Source organism: Helobdella robusta (genome assembly GCF_000326865.2).
Source record: "Helobdella robusta unplaced genomic scaffold HELROscaffold_7, whole genome shotgun sequence".
Taxonomy (NCBI): Eukaryota; Metazoa; Annelida; class Clitellata; order Rhynchobdellida; family Glossiphoniidae; genus Helobdella; species Helobdella robusta.
The window spans coordinates 1,723,931-1,740,372 of NW_008705398.1; the positions used below are offsets into that span (position 1 = coordinate 1,723,931).

At 35.7% G+C, this 16,442-nt stretch overlaps 3 protein-coding genes across 3 annotated transcripts in view; 2 read left to right on the plus strand and 1 right to left on the minus strand.

Annotated features, from left to right (window-relative positions):
* Positions 1-7,739, plus strand: part of HELRODRAFT_164796 (hypothetical protein) — a gene marked incomplete at both ends in the record, with an annotated part of 10,377 nt that extends 2,638 nt beyond the window's left edge. Inside the window, 16 exons of the mRNA XM_009030758.1 lie at positions 42-223; positions 500-568; positions 744-891; positions 1,021-1,104; positions 1,571-1,656; positions 1,789-1,984; positions 2,145-2,292; positions 2,542-2,817; positions 3,850-3,947; positions 4,562-4,640; positions 5,047-5,161; positions 5,555-5,666; positions 5,780-6,128; positions 6,388-6,487; positions 6,835-7,038; positions 7,225-7,739. Of these exons, the coding sequence (XP_009029006.1) occupies positions 42-223; positions 500-568; positions 744-891; positions 1,021-1,104; positions 1,571-1,656; positions 1,789-1,984; positions 2,145-2,292; positions 2,542-2,817; positions 3,850-3,947; positions 4,562-4,640; positions 5,047-5,161; positions 5,555-5,666; positions 5,780-6,128; positions 6,388-6,487; positions 6,835-7,038; positions 7,225-7,739 (2,761 nt within the window). The remainder of the gene's footprint in view (positions 1-41; positions 224-499; positions 569-743; positions 892-1,020; positions 1,105-1,570; positions 1,657-1,788; positions 1,985-2,144; positions 2,293-2,541; positions 2,818-3,849; positions 3,948-4,561; positions 4,641-5,046; positions 5,162-5,554; positions 5,667-5,779; positions 6,129-6,387; positions 6,488-6,834; positions 7,039-7,224) is intronic.
* Positions 7,740-8,478: 739 nt separating this feature from the next.
* On the plus strand, positions 8,479-10,912 carry HELRODRAFT_189578 (hypothetical protein; the record flags this gene model as incomplete). Its single annotated transcript, XM_009030759.1, has 5 exons — positions 8,479-8,610; positions 8,923-9,124; positions 9,306-9,431; positions 9,612-10,102; positions 10,238-10,912. The coding sequence occupies 5 exons, from the start codon at positions 8,479-8,481 to the stop codon at positions 10,394-10,396; spliced, it is 1,110 nt and encodes a 369-aa protein (XP_009029007.1). The 3' UTR covers positions 10,397-10,912.
* Positions 10,913-14,217: 3,305 nt separating this feature from the next.
* HELRODRAFT_164798 (hypothetical protein) lies at positions 14,218-16,238 on the minus strand (the record flags this gene model as incomplete). Its single annotated transcript, XM_009030760.1, has 4 exons — positions 14,218-14,816; positions 15,147-15,272; positions 15,769-15,865; positions 15,954-16,238. The coding sequence occupies 4 exons, from the start codon at positions 16,236-16,238 to the stop codon at positions 14,218-14,220; spliced, it is 1,107 nt and encodes a 368-aa protein (XP_009029008.1).
* Between the last annotated feature and the right edge of the window lie 204 nt (positions 16,239-16,442).

Sequence of the window (16,442 nt, forward strand, 5' to 3'; positions counted from 1 at the left end):
AGGTATCCAGATGATGATAGATCTAGATACCCTGATGATAGAATGAGGTATCCAAATGATCGGATGAGGTATCCAGATGATGTGACTAGGTATGCAGCTGACAGGTCATCATATTCCAACGCAATGGACAGAGCGAGGTCGTTCGATGATCCATATTCATCCAACAGTGGGACAAATATATCCTCTCAGTTCGATCCATATCAAAGGCCGAGGTCAAGACAAGGTTATTCATTTAAATTGTTTCTAAATTTTTTCAAATTAAATTTGCTAAATTATTTGACACAAGGTTACTCAATTTATATTTATTTATCATTAAATTGTTTTTCAGTTGAATCATTTTGTGTCAGATTGGCCAGTTTATTTCTAGTTGAATTTACAGGCCATTGCGCGCAAATTAGTGTAGAAAGATTTATTATTAAATCCTACCAGTCAGTTTTCCTAATTTATAATAATTATTGCAGTTTATTGTAATTATTTCATTTCATTTTCATTATTACAGATGACAGATATCCTAATGAATGGATGAATAAGGATATATACATGGATGCCATGCAACGATACTACAAAGGTAGATTTGATTATTATTATAAGTTTTATGTTGCTACATTATTTGTACACTTAAAACAGTATTTTGGTTTTGTTTGAAGGCTTATTGTGTACACCCGAATCAAAAGATTAGTCTGTGATATCGTCATTGTGATTATAGGTTAATCATTATCATATACCATTTTTTATTGCTACAGACTACATGGCCTACTATATGTCTAGTCACATGTCACAGGACCCATCATTATCTGATCCATATTATGACTTCTACAAAAATGCCTCCCAGTACAATAAGGGGTTCTATGAAGAGATGGCAAGCTACGGTCAGGCAGTACCGCTAGATAGGTTGGCTAGTTTTTTGGTGGATTGTCTGTTAATTCTGTTTGTCTTGATCGTAGAGAGAGTTTGTTAATTTTCTGTAATTGTAATTGTTTATTTTTTAAAGTTATTAACGATATAAACTATTTTTGTTAGAAACCTGCTGGATGTAGTCGGAAGATCTCGATCTGTGAAATCGTCGAGAGGTAGTTCTCCTGTCTTCAATCCCATCACTGCTGCGTTAGTTTTCTTTGACCATGTATTCATTCTGTTTTAGATTTTTAACCATTTATCATTCTTGGTTTGGAAGATAAGGATGTCTTGCATTAATTGGCTAATGTTCTGTCATTGTGGTTTGCACAAAGATTTTATGACCCAAAGATGTCGTTCTAGTTTTTTGACTTTCCTTTTTTTATCGCAGGCACTTTTGTTTAAAGGCACTTTTGATAAGTTAAAATTATGAGTTGTTGAAAAATATAGTCCATGAAAAAAAATCCATGAAGAGAAGAGGTGTGCATTGCGAGATCTTGGCAAACCCATTTCTACAATGGGTTTGCCAAGATTTCATCACCCTGTGTTTCCATTAGTTTCATTAACTTGACACAATATTGAATGCACATTAATTTTGTTAACTGGACACAATAATGAATGCACATTATTTTTCTGAGGTATTGAATGCATACATACTTGCTTTTCAACCAACCAGTGACCAGTTTGCCAGAGAGTCTCGGCATGGTTCCAGACCGAGCAGTCAGATGAGCTGTCCTTCTCAAGATATTCTTTCCGTTGAAGGTCGAGTGGTTTGTTATTTTTATCTCGTACATTTATTTTATTCTATTTTTTTAATTTTTGGTTACATATCCTGAGTTTCAGCAAAAAATAAATGTATTTGTAATTTTCCAACTTTTTTTTTCAATGAAACAGCTCGAGGAAGAGTCACACCTTATAAGTACATCACTGCCCACGCCAGGGCGTCATTTTCTAGGTCAGGTCATTTAGTTCAAATTATGCCCCGTGACCCGATTATTGGAGGGCCCTCGCACGTCTGCATAACGCAGGTGCATGATGTGGAATCAGAGGAAGTTAAGGAAATGAAAGAATTTCCTGGTCCTCTTATCAGGTGTGAGACTGTGTGGGTCGGTCTGTGTCAGATGATTGAAGTGTTTATTTTTGTGTGGTTACGTGATGATGAGCGCGTGTTTGATTTGTGTCAAGTTATTTTGTTGCTGAAAAATTTTCACGTATTGTATCCTACCTTGTCACGTTACGGCATATGATAGGGGTGAGGTCGATGAGGATGTCACACTGGACCTCTTGTACTTTTGCCAGCATCAAATTTCGAAGGTTTCACAGAATGTGGACATCATTGACAGACCGTCAGCCGTTCTACTCTGGAAGTACTTGCATCTGCTGGTCAAGATGAATGGAGTTAGTTGTCAGCTGTTTGGCGACATTCGGCTGTTGTGTCGTTATTAATACATACTGTGTAGTGTATACATGTGTGAGTGTGTGTTTTGTTTGAACAGATTTTATCAAAATCCATGAGGTTTATGTTTAGAATTTAGTTGATAATTTTTGGCCGCATTTTTATGCAAATCTTTGATATTTATAGTTCGTTAATAAATAAACATTCAAATAAGTAATTTTTTTAAATTTTCAATAACTCAAACATTTTAGAAGATCCCAAGAACAAATGTATCAGAGTTGTTGCTTGAAGATTTCAGCTACAGCTCCTCTGCCTGTCTTGTCTCTGAATCTACATCTTCAAAAGCTGATGCTAATAACTGTGTCGAGGGATCAACTGTGATGAATGCAGATAACTCTCAGTTGGAGCAACAACACCAACAACCACTGCACCAACAGTCGCAACCGCAGCAACCACAGCAGCAGCAAAGTAATGTCACTCAAGTCATCTCTAGGTACCGAGACCTTCTACTTTATGGTCGAAAAAAGGTTCGGAATGTACTGGCTTTGCAATAATATAATGTCTATTTCAATAGCTATCCTTAGTGATGCTTGAATGAAGGATTGCAATTAGCTTATAATAAATTGTCTTTATTTCTAGGTTTGGTAAAATTCGGGCTTATTGCACTATTATTTTGTTTCAAAAGAATATATTCAATGTGTGTACAATGTAACAGGTCTGTAATTTTAAAAATAAATTAAGTAATGAAGTTATCTGCTCAAGTTATGTTTTACAGGCAAATTTAGTCAGTTAATGTAATAAATAATGTATAACCTTAAAAATTTTGTTTTCACAAAGTTTATTTAAAAGATTCATTTTATTAGCAATTTTTATCCCTTGAGTGAGTTATATGTGATAAAGCTGGGCTGTTCATTTATTCTTAAATTATGGTATATAATGTTTGTAGCTACAATCTGTTGAGATGTTTTGTTTCATGTAAGACAGAGTCAAATTTTTTTGTTGTTTATGTTGTTGTTTTGTATTTTAATGGGTTGAGGAGTGGCGTGTTTGGAGAAGAAAATTTTTTATTGTGAACTTTGATACAGAATTTCGTAATGGGATGATTAATTTACGCTGTTGTGTCATACATATATATTTTCACCTGTTTTCAAGTTGTATCCATTATATTTTCTGTATCCATTATATGTTTTGTATCTATTGAAAAGGATTAATTCATCAGGATATATCATTCAACCCATCTAACTAATCATCTATTACATCAACTGAGTCTTGTAACAATGTATATTTGCTATATTAGACTAGAGCACTATAGATATTTAGAGGCATTTATTTTATGCTAAAACTATTCAATTGTTATCCACTGAGTGTGTCATTGATTGTTTGATTAGTTGGTTGATTGGTTGGCTGGCTGGCTGGTTGGTTAGTTGGTTAATTTTTTAATTGATTAATTGGTTGATTGGTTGGTTGGTTGGTTAGTTGGTTGATTCTTTGAATAGTTGGTTAGTTGGTTGGTCAGTTTTTGGTTTGTTTTTAAAAATAAGATATTCTATCCATTACAGAATGCACTTGAATGGGCTGTAAAGAATGATTTGTGGGAACATGCACTCTTCTTGGCTTCTGAGATGGATGCCAAGACTTATGCCAGTGTTAAGGCCAAGTTAGTGGGTTATATTAATGTGTTATGAAAAATGTTGATTAGTGTTGATGATTAGTGTTCTTAATCATATGCATGCATCATTTTGTAGCATCTACTTTGAAGCTTCTTCGTTGATCAAGAAATGATGTAAAGACAATTTGAAATTTGTATATACGATTGACATTTATTTAGTTTTCATGATAACGTTTTTGTTGTTGTTTTTTAGCAACTTTTAAAGAAATTTATATGTTTATTCTACACATTAGTGTGTTGTTTTTGTTGTTGTTTGGTGGTTATGAGAACAGAGCATCTACTGCATTGACTATCTTTGAATGTTGAAAGGTCCTCACTCTATAACTATGCGTTGTGTTTTGTTGATAGCTCTGAAAAATGCTTGAGAAAGAGAGAGAGAGAGAGAAGAAGAGATGAACAGAGAGAGAGAGAGAAGAAAGAGAAAGAGAGAGATAAGTAAAAAAAACTTAATATGAAGGAGATATCTATTTGTTGTTTCAATAGAACAGCACCTTATGAGATAGTGTTGTAATCTTTGATTTAAATTATTTCTATACTGAGCTGATTTTGTTTTGCTATTGAAATGGCTTCAACTCATAACTGATTTTTAATGTTTTTGAAAGGTTTGTAGACAAGTCAGCAAGAATTAATGACCCATTGCGGACCCTGTACCAAGTTATGATCGGCAGAGCACCTGATTTTGTGAGTTTTTAATTATGTCATGCATGCTGTAACATTGTTTCTATTTTATTTCGTCTAAATTTGAAGACTTTCTCAACCTCTGCAATGTTATTTTGTTACCTGTTCTGATATTAAGTTTTTAAAGACGTTGTCATCTGTACAGTAATGTGCTATTTTATTGTTTCAAAGTTATTCCTTATGCTATTTTGTCATTTTAAAAAATTCCTTTGGGTTGTCAACTTACACTTTAGCTAATCCAGTTTTCTAACTTATAATGGTTTCATTGTTATAGTGAAATAATACTTTTATATTATGTTTTAAGAAATAGATGAATAATTGAATAAATAGATAAATTAATTTGTATCCAGAAGATGAAATGTAATTGTTAAGAAAATGTCAAATGGACTGCTGAGTAAAATATTTTTAGATGTATGATGACAAATTGGATGAGTGGAGACCGAACCTGGCTATGCTGCTATCCAACACGACCCTGGAAGATAATTTCGTCAGGAAGAATATCATCAATCTTGGTGATAAGCTCGGTGAGTTTTGCTCTGTCATTATCAATTGGCCTGCTTGTTGCTTGAATCAAATTATTGATTAAACAATTTGATACAAAATGGATATCCATTTTGTAATTTATTCGAAATTTTTAAAAAGTGATTTTGAAATGTCAGAAATTTAACTCACTTTGTTTTGCGGTTTGTAATAATAATAATAATAATAATAATAATAATGTAATTTAAGAGTGCCCTATGCATAGCGTCAGAGGCGCCCGGATAAACAAATGTCAGCACGGCCGCCAAAGGCCTGCTCAAACAGACGCTGCTTCAATCGCTTTTTAAACGTTTCTATTGATGATTGTTGACGAATGATGAGTGGCAAACTGTTCCAGTTTGTGATGAGCACGTGTTATAAATCTGTTCCCTTCATAGCTTCAAGAGGTCTTCTCTATGCCTCCCACTTTTGCTACCTTGTCGGACAATCATCATTTGGCAACTTCAGTGAGAAGAGTTCCAAACTGGTTCTCATTGCTTCCAATCACAGGTAGGTTGTTTGTTTGTTTTTTTTATCACAGACGGCATCCGGGGATTTTTTTGAAATACCTTCAATATATTTGAATCATCAACTGATGATCATATTAATGGTGAACATTTCAGCCTACCTTTCAAGAAGTTCTGCACTAACATATCGATACAAGCCACGGAGATCTATGAGTACGCCACCAGCCTCTCCAGTCCACAATTCAACCTCTCTTCACTTGTCTTGTACAAGTTCATCTACCTGTCACGCCTCATTGACTGTGGCCTCTTTGAAGAGGCCTTCAAGTACACCAAAGTCATTGCCAACAACATCATCAACAATCCTTCTCTCTATCCTTCCGCTGTCGTTTCATTCATCCATCAACTGTCGACCAGTCTGTCCATCTGGGACTCTGAGAAGAGCTCTACATTTGAAACGCCTGCTGCCTGGGTCACCAATCTGAACAACATCATTTGCAAGATCAGGGTCAGTTCGCTACTCTATTCCAAATTCCATTCATTTCATTTGTGCAGTGTGGCCAACGATGGCGAGCGATAGTTTCGTCTTAAATCCTCACCTAGACGTATTATAACGCTAACAATTTGTTTTTAGGTGATATCTATGAATAAATTTCAATAGTTATTTAATTGCTGGAATTATTTACTGCATTTTTTATGTCAAGTTCTTCATCCTAGTTACCATTCAATACAAATACAACCCACCATGATATGCACAACCCATAAAGGATGGCAGTTTAGATTTGCAGGGACTTCGGGCTTCCCCTCAAGTACCATCAACTGGTGCCAGCAGTGAGGTGGGGGACATCATGCTGCATGCTCAAAATGGTATGTGCTCATTATTTATCAATTTTCCTGCATGTCCATCTCTTTCCGTCTACCTGTCTACTTTTGCTTACCAGTTCGTCTTCATCCTTCATCTGTTCATAGCATATCTGTATCTACTTTTATTTAAGATGAAACTTCTCCCTTTACAACTTTCTGTTGAAACATCATTTCGCCTAAATTTCTATTATTAGTGAGGTTTTTGTGAGTTAGCTATCATGTTCATGTTTTCCTCTGAAATCAAATTCTAAAAGTTATTAATTCGATGCTGTCATATTTATCTCAGAGTAAAATCTTAAACTCTTTCCTCTCCTGCTGTTGTCATGTTAATTTAAATATAAAATAAGCAGGCCACCAGTGGGGAAGTGGTCAGTACGGTCAAGGCTATGTTCCGGTGAGTTCTAATTGGTCAGATTCCAACCTGGTCTCTCAGTGGGCAGCCAGTCAGGAGGCAAATCAGCAGTCATGGGCCAATCAGAATGCCTCTTTTGCTCCTATCCACAATGAAAGTATTGCAAGTTTGGTCTCCGGTCATAGTGAAACAAATCCAGCGGGTTATTCTTGAAATCAATGATTTTTGTATCAGCTGTGTCTGTCTAGTTGCTGAAAATAACGTTCACTTCAGTTTTGTTCTTGTCGTTTTAGTAGATGAAAGATGAATTTTTTAAATTTATAGTAGTTCATCTTATTATTCAGATTTATATATTATATATTTATACCTTTTTTTTAAAAAAATGTAGATATCCAGGTACCAAATCTCAAGCAAGAAGAACAACTACAGTATCAGACTCAACAGTACGACCAACAACAGCAAATGCAACTGCAATGTCTTCAGCAACAGCATCAAGAAGGCCAACAACACTTTCAACAACAACAGCCTCAGTACCCACAACAACATCATGAAGAAGAACAACAGCAACAACATTACCAATCAGATAATCAGCAGCCACGAGATTTTCACAATCAGCAGCTAGATCGGCCGCCTCAACAAAATTCACACCAACTACAACCACACCAACTACAACCACACCAACTACAACCACACCAACTACAACCACACCAACTACAACCACACCAACTACAACCACACCAACTAAAACCACAGCAGCCGCAACAGCCACAACAGCAGCAACACCATCCATACTTTGTGTTGGGTGGTGGCGAGATGGGACAGATCCCTGAAGAAACAACACACGATCTTCAGCAAAACTCTCCTCTTAATCCGGTTAACATTTTAAGATGTCCCATTGCTTAAGCTTTTTGTGTAAACTGTTTTTATTTCTGTTATTGTATTGCACTCTACACGCAATGATATTTAGTTTATGTATAAATTGGAATTTGAATTCTTTTCAATTGACCAACCGGGAAATTTTTCCCTACACTTCAGAAACTTTATATTATCATTACTGATCATTCATCTTAACACTTAACATCTTAACCAACCAACCAGCCAACTAACTCTTAACATCTTAACCAACCAACCAGCCAACTAACTCTTAACATCTTAACCAACCAACTAACTCTTAACATCTTAACCAACCAACCAACCAATCAACCAACTAACTCTTAACATCTTAACCAACCAACTAACTCTTAACATCTTAACCAACCAACCAACCAACTAACTCTTAACATCTTAACCAACCAACCAAATAACTTTTAACATCTTAACCAACCAACCAACCAACCAACTAACTTTTAACATCTTAACCAACCAACCAGACGCTGGCCAGTATAAGAAGGAGCGTGAGGGAGCGCACGACATCATCGAGTTCCACGGTGTCGAGGAAGTCTTCGGGTGCAGGCATTCCCGCCACGTCATCCACTGACACGTCCAGGGATGTCCAGTTTTCTACACCGCCCTCCCAGCCGCCTGAATCATCTGTATGTACTGTTTTTATTGGGTTTTCTTAACACTTAAAAAAACTATTTTTTTCATTGAAAATTATTTTTAGTAATTTATTTATTTATTTACAGATTTATTTTTTAAACAAATGAGTTTAATTGTTAAGGAGAATGATAAACCGAGGAAGAAAGTCCCATTCCCGAACGACGACGTCGATGATCCGGACGGGAGGGATAGGAAAGAAAAGAAGTCCTCCTTTTTTGGAGGGCAAAATAAAAAGGTTGGTTGCCATGTTTAACCGGCTGTCGTTTATCAATTTGATGTTGAATCACTTGAATCACTCTCATGGACCATCTTCGGTTGGTGAGTTCTTCTCATTCGAAGTTGAAAATGAAATGAATTTAACAGGAGAACAGCGGAGGTGGTTGGTTGAGTTTCTTTGGAATGAAGTCGAAGCCCAAAGAGATGAAGCTACCTGATGATAAAAAACCATCGGTATTGTTAACTTTCCAAATTAAACTTCATCAAAATTTTCCTCAACATAGATTGGGTTAGTATTATTTTGACGATTCACTTGCACTCCTCCATTCAGATTGTATGGGACCCGGTGAAGAACAGATGGGTAGATTTGGAAGCAAAGGAATCTGATTCTGACCCTCAGCAATTGGCTCCTCCCCCAAAAAGCCTTGACCCCACCCCCACCATTGATGCCAACCTATCAGCAACTGACATAACATCGATGACGTCAACAGGACAGTCGGCCAACAGGTTTGCCAGAGGAAACAAACCAAGAGGTTTGTAGTCAGTCAGTTTTTATAATTGTAATTATTTGTCGCTTTCAAACAACTTGCTTACACGTGTATCCTTGCTTGTAATATTTTTTGCAGCCATAAAAAAGTTCTGTTAAAATGTCTGGCTATAAAACAAGTAATAAATCAAACTGTGAAAAAAAGTTCATTGAAATTTCAAATGAAGGCGCTAGAGGGCAGTACGTGGATGTGTTGGGCAAGTCCATGAAGCCCCTGCCAGCAAGTGCAGAATCACTGTTGCACATCCTACCGAAATCTGCCAGTGTACCAGCTAACATATTCACACCTGCAGGTTACCTGGATTGTAATTTGTTTGTTTCCTTTAGGTGGTTTGATGTTAATAAATTTTACTTTGTGGTTGTACGTCCGTATGGTTTTACAGTGTCTGTGATTTTTTTTTATATATTTTTTTTCTTATTTTGAAAAAATCGGTTTATTTAATTTGTCCGATTTGTTATTTTTGAAATTCCAGCCATCATAGAGAAGGATGATTCATCTCAACAACAACAGCAGAACAGTGAAGCTGCTGATAATGAAGAACATAAAACGACTACTCCCACTCAACAACTCGCTACACAACAAAATCACCAGCCTGCCTCAGATTCTCACTCAGCACAGCAACAACAACCTCATCAGCACAATCATTCGCAACACCACCAACAAAATTATCAACAACATCAACAGTTTCAACAACAATTCCAACAACAATTTTCTCAACATCAGCAATATGATCAACAGTATCAACAACAACAACATCAGCAGCAACAACATCAACAACAACAACATCAGCAGCAACAACAACAACAACAGCAGCAGCAACAACAACAACAGCAACAACATCAGCAACAACAACAGCACTATAATTTTCAGTACCAACAGCAGAAACAACAGCTCAACATTCAATCACAACAACACGAACAACTCAGCAACAATTACGACCAATCTATCAGAAACACTGACCAGGTATTTTATATGAATGGCGTCTGTCATATCTACCTATACAACTCACGCCTAACTAAAGCTTGTTTTTGATTACATAGAACTGAGAATTAGTTAATTTTTTGATGGTGAAACATGATTGAAATTATTTCATTACAGTCAACAGGAGAGGGCGGTCAGGGCCAGCCTTCGATGCTCCCTCTCATGTTCAACCCGGCAGAACTTCAGCAGCTCTACCCGCCGCAGCACATCACACAGCAGCCACTTAAGTATGGCCAGAGGAGGGCGTACCCCAACGTTCAAAATAATTATAAATAATTATAACTAATTATAATTAATTAGTTTAACTGAACGTTAATTGAATGACAATAACAAGGGATTTGTAATTTCAAAGACAGCGTGTTAATTGGATTAATGACTAGTTAATCGGTTAATTGATTGATTAGTTAGGGAATGATTGATTGGTTGATTGATACATTGGTTGATTTGATTGATTGATTGATTGATTGATTGATTGATTGATTGAGCGATTGATTGAGCGATTGATTGAGCGATTGATTGAGCGATTGATTGAGCGATTGATTGAGCGATTGATTGATTGAGCGATTGAGCGATTGAGCGATTGATTGATACACTCGTTTCCATATAATTTATTCATTTATTTATCTTATTTCGTTCACAAATTTATTATTATTTCCAAATGTCAGCAAATAAAAAATTATTAATTAACATACCGTTTGTTACTATTAGTATTTTTGGTGTTGTTAATTTTACATCTGTTGTTCCTATTATTATTATATTATATTATTATTTATTATTTTATTTTGTTTTTCTTTCCAATCACTGACGCATTATAATTAATTGTTTTTCTTATATAAAATTATACTATTTTATTTTATAATTAATGCGTCATGTGTGTTTTTTTTTACAACTCGAACCTATGTATGCACCTACAAACTCACGTGTATAAACACACACAACACACCAACACATGTTTACACACATACAACACAACACACACGCATACAACACACACATATACAACACACACACACAAACACACACACACACATACAACACACACTCACACACACATACAACATACGCACACGTAAAGACAAAATAATGAATAATCTAGCACCATAAGAAAAGTTTGGTTTTGGTGGCATTTTGAGTGGATGACGTTCTTTGGTGTATGTTGTCGGTGATAATGACGCTGATGGTTTTTGCTTAATTTTATCACAGGGCTCTCAACATTTTAGGGATTAAACTTGATAAGCAGTTCTTTTGGAACATCTGATCTCATTAATTAATTGATTTGATTCAAGGATTAAGTGAATTAATGGATGAATTAATTAATTAACTGATGTTGTTTTAGTGGTTGATAGATGTGTGCGTGTACGTGTATGTTTGTGTGCGTGCGTGTGTTTGTGTGTGTGTGTGTAATGTGTGTGTGTGACCTTATGTTGTGAAAGCATGATGAAGTAATTCATTCATCCAAGTTTTCTGTTGTTGTGTGTTGTCTGTTTACGCTGTGAAGCATGTTGCACTGCGACAAGACGAGACTTGTAATTTTTCATATTGTACAAAGGTTCCTCTATCTTATATAGGTTTGGTTTCAGATTATTTATTTCCATTTATTCATTATTGAACGTTAAACATTTGTAATTAGTTGAAATGTAACCGTGGTCTATGTTAATGGTACATGTGTAGAAGTTTTGTGTATATAAATCTATTATGGCTGCATTTAATGAATCAATAAAATGTTCTTAAAAATTGTACGGCATGGTTCGTGCACAAATTCTAACCAGAAGCCCATTGCGATGTGAATTGAACAGAATGAAGTTAGCCACGCTGAGAATTTGGAGGGTTTAAAAAGTTTTGGTAGGCCGCTGTATAGGTGCAAGTGATGTGTCTTGTACCCCATCTCCGGCTCGGCTTTATCGATGTTTTACTGAATGTCATGTGACGAACGATTTAGATGAAGAAGAGCAATCCCGCAAGTTAATGCTCTTAGCAAGCTTGGATAGGTATCTTTATTAATTTAATTTAAAATTTTTATTTATCTTGAACAGAAAGGAGGCTGAAAATTCTCGAATAAAGTGTATATTTTGTTCTTAAGCTGGCTGGAAAGATTGCAGGGAGAAGAGATCGCGGTCAACAACGAACAACATTCGTGAAGTCTTTGTGTCGTTTGTTGAATATCACCACATTTCAACTCTTACAAAGCGTTAAAGATCGGGTTTTGTGGAGGTCGATGGTCGCCAATGTCCTGAAAGGATAAGGCACGAGAAAGAAGAAGAAGCTGGCTGTGTACGACTCCACAGTTATCCTCGACCTTATTTTATTTAATGTTTTTTTAAAAAGTCAAATGAAATATTTCATTCATTCACTCATTCATTCGTTCATTATGTTAATATTGCTGAGGTAATTAAGGCATGAAAGGATGGTGCACCTTCGCAGCTCCAATGTTAGAATAAAAGGCTAATCTAAAAAAATTGTTTTGTTATTCTGAATACTATAATCTGTTCATTTAATATTTATTTAGCCTACACGAAGCTTTACAGAGCAATTCAAACGTTCAAGCATCAGGTTCTTTTCATTTGGAAACATTCAACAAACTCCCAAAACATTCAATCATTGAGTTAATGGGCAGTTCAATTCATTTTCTTTCAGTATTACAATAAATTTTGTAGTCTTTAAAAGAAGCAAGTCTTATCTAAAATATAAATATTTTTTCAAAATAGTGTTTTTAAAAATAATTTATTAAAATTTTTTCGCTGCATATAAGAAAAAATTAATAAACAATTTAGATGATCTTAATTATATAAGTCAATCAATCATGCAATCAATCCAGTCAATCAATTTCCGCGATGTTCAACAGCGCTCCTCAATGAATTTTGCAAACAGATGGGTCTTGAGATCCTCTCTGAACTTCGTAAGTGATGGAGAAGTAGTCAGAGAAGGAGGTAAAAAGTTCCAAAGAAAAAAAAAACAAAAAAAGCAAAAGCAGATTTAGCAAAAGAATGTTTAACACGAGTTAGGAAGAAGCGAGAAGAAGAAGAAGACGATCGTAAACCAGCGCGTTTAAGTTCGATTTATATATCTAAGTATTTAGAAAATATTTTAGATTGAGAATTATACATAAAATGTGCAAATTTCAAAAATTATTTATATTTTATAGGTAACCAGTACAAGGGAACAAGATATGGAGATATATGAGAAAAGAAAGGGGCACGAACAACTAGACGAGCAGCTGAGTTGAAAGCTTTACTTAAAGGATAGAGTTTAGAATCAGGAAGGCCATAGTAGAGCGAGTTACAATAACCAATCCTACATAAGTTATATATATATTATGCGTTCCGATAATGTGTTATTAGAAGTGTGGCATGAAACATGAATGCAATCGGAAGCACGCAGTGAAGAATTCAGTTGCAATAATGTATCTCTGTTTGCTTTATTAAGGTTATTATTGGAGGCAGGTAGAAAGCGAAGTGCTTAATATTAATTGAATGCTATGTTTACCGTCCTATTAACTATAAGTCATTTAATACACATCTTCCCAATATGAATGTCAGTGAATCTAGTTTTTATAAATATTTATAAGCATAACTGGAAGTGTAATTTCGTTAGTTAAACAGTTGATAACACTCACACGTTGAGAGCACTGCCTATCATTTTTTGATAGGCATATAAATAGAAAAATGAAAACTTGCCGAATACTATTTGTCCGACTTCTCTTACTCGTAACAACTTGATACTCGCCAATCATTCATTATTTGAGTACTTGATGAAATGAACAAAACGATTACCTAACCCTGACATTCTCATTCTATTCATTATATTTTAAAACCATATAATGTATTTCAAATGATAACTTTAACACGCTTATCAATGCCTATAAATAAACGAACGTAATACATTTTATTTAACGATATCATCAAAGAAGTTATCAAAACAGTGATGAAATTATTACTAATTTATTGCTAAATAATAGAAGATATGATGATTTTGCACCATCGTAAAAAAAACCTTTCATAACTGAATAGTCACGAAATTAAAATGACATCCAGTGTTGTCTATCTATACGAGGTACATGGTCTCGAAGTACTTTGCATGCTATTTAGTTGCTGTTGAGATTAAGTGGAACTGAGTTGATGCATTGGAAGATGTTGTTGCTGGTGCAGAGGTAGATGCTGTTGTGGTTGCTGTATTGGTGGCTGCGGCTGCTGCTGTTGCGTCAGAACAGCTTGCTGGACAGAAGAAATCAACTTATTTTGTATCTTTTTTAAATTTTTACTCACAAAATTGTGTGCATTTGTCAGGGCTGGAGGTATGCGAATGACGATTTGTTGTGGCTGTTGCGTATTGGCGGATGATTGTTGACAACTCTGCTGGAAATGTTGGCAACATTGTTGACATGTAGTGTTGTTTGGCGGCAATGCCTCGACAGCGTCGTTGGCAGATCCCTCTACCCCAGCTACACTCGGCGGTCCTTCTTGCGATTTTTGTGAATTTTTTGGGACATTTGTGTTTTTTACTTTGTTTAATGTAGAATAACTGGAGAGCTGGTCTGATGGTGGGGGTTGTGGAAAAATGCTTTGGTAGGGTGGTGGTTGTGGGACGAGAAATGGTAGGTAGGAAAATCTAGGTGTTGGTGATGGCGACGCTGAAGAAGATGGTGGTGAGGGCGGTACTGAAAGATTGTGCGGTTGACAGTCCCTTAGCGAAATATTTGCTGTTTTGGGTAGTAAAGTAAACAAATGAATGTACATCAAACATAAAATTATTTTTCGATGAATCATTTTATATGTAAATTACCAAAAATTCTTACAAAAAATTTTTTATGTGTAATGAAATATCTTAACATCCATTCACTAACATCGTAATGAAATCAAGATGCCAAATAAAACTCCAGTTAAAAACTAAACTAAACGAAAATACTTAAAAAAATGTTGAAACAAACACCAAGCAGGATATCCAGCATGTCCACATTAAACAATTGCGAAACATCGCAATAGATATATCCACGAATACGAAACCGAAAGTAACGAATGAAAAATTTCACTTTCAGTTTGTCTCGGTCGGATCTGGAACATCTCCCTGAAGTTTTTGAGCAGATTGTTCACATAATTCCTGGAGGAGTAACATGCCAGGAAAAGGATGAGAATGGGGACAAAGATGAGGAGGCTTTCTATTAAATCCGGACTATGTGGGATTTCATTATAAATATGTTATATCTGGTCTGTATGAAAATCGAAACGCCATATCCAAACCATATGTATTTATTAAAAGAATGTCATATCCGGACTATATGTATTTATTTATCTATTATAAAAATGTTTAATTTAGACTGCACGTAGGTCAGTATTTATGATAAAAACATTACATCCGGAGAATAAAATTATTGTGAAGTGAATTTAAACAAGCAAAAAACGTCACCTATTCCGCTCCATACAAACATTTTCATTTCACAGTAAACGACCAACACCGATCCACCCAATCGTAGATCCGCCCACTCATACGTCTAACACCTCCAAAAGTCATCATGGTGTTTCACGGAAGAGGAATTCCCAGCATTTCGACCAATTCTTAAATCATTGAAGTTCATCAGTTGTGTGACGAGGGTAACAATTTGGTCCTCGTTAATGACACACGCCTCTACATTTGCTGGGAATTCACGCCCGTACCTTCGGATACAACACAAGTCGGAGTTGACGTGTGACATTGTAATCGTAGTGTTGGTAGTACTTGTTGTGGGGGATGTTGTTGTTGATTTTGATGTTGCTGGTGACAAGGTTGTTGTTGATGTTTCTGATGTTATTACTGATGTCTTTGTCGTTGTTGTTTGTTTTTTTCTGCAACAAATGCTGACTTGTTTGTTGTTGCAGTTTGCGTAGTCAAGCTTGAAAATTTTGGTCTGCAAATGGTGCTGAAGATGTTGCTGGTCAGGTTGTTGTTGTTGTTGTTGTTGTTGTTGTTGTGGGGGTAGTTGTTGTTGTTGATTTAACTGCTGATGTTCCTGTTGTTTGTAACAATTGCATTCCATCTGGAACGCTGACGTGACCATTGGGATGGCATGTTCCTGCTGATGACGATTCGAAGGTGTGGAACTCATGGACGCTGTGGAAAGTTCGATGATGATGAGGATGATCTTCATGGTGTTATGATAACGATGAGCATGGTGTTGAAGATGCTACTGACGATATTGTGGATAATTATAAAGGTGATAATGGTGATCGTATAATTTATTTTATGGTTATGATGACATATATGAGGATAAAATCATGTTGAAATGTTCACAACTCACTTTTATCATCAATAATCAACAACAAAGCAACATACAGCAAAGACTTGGCTATAC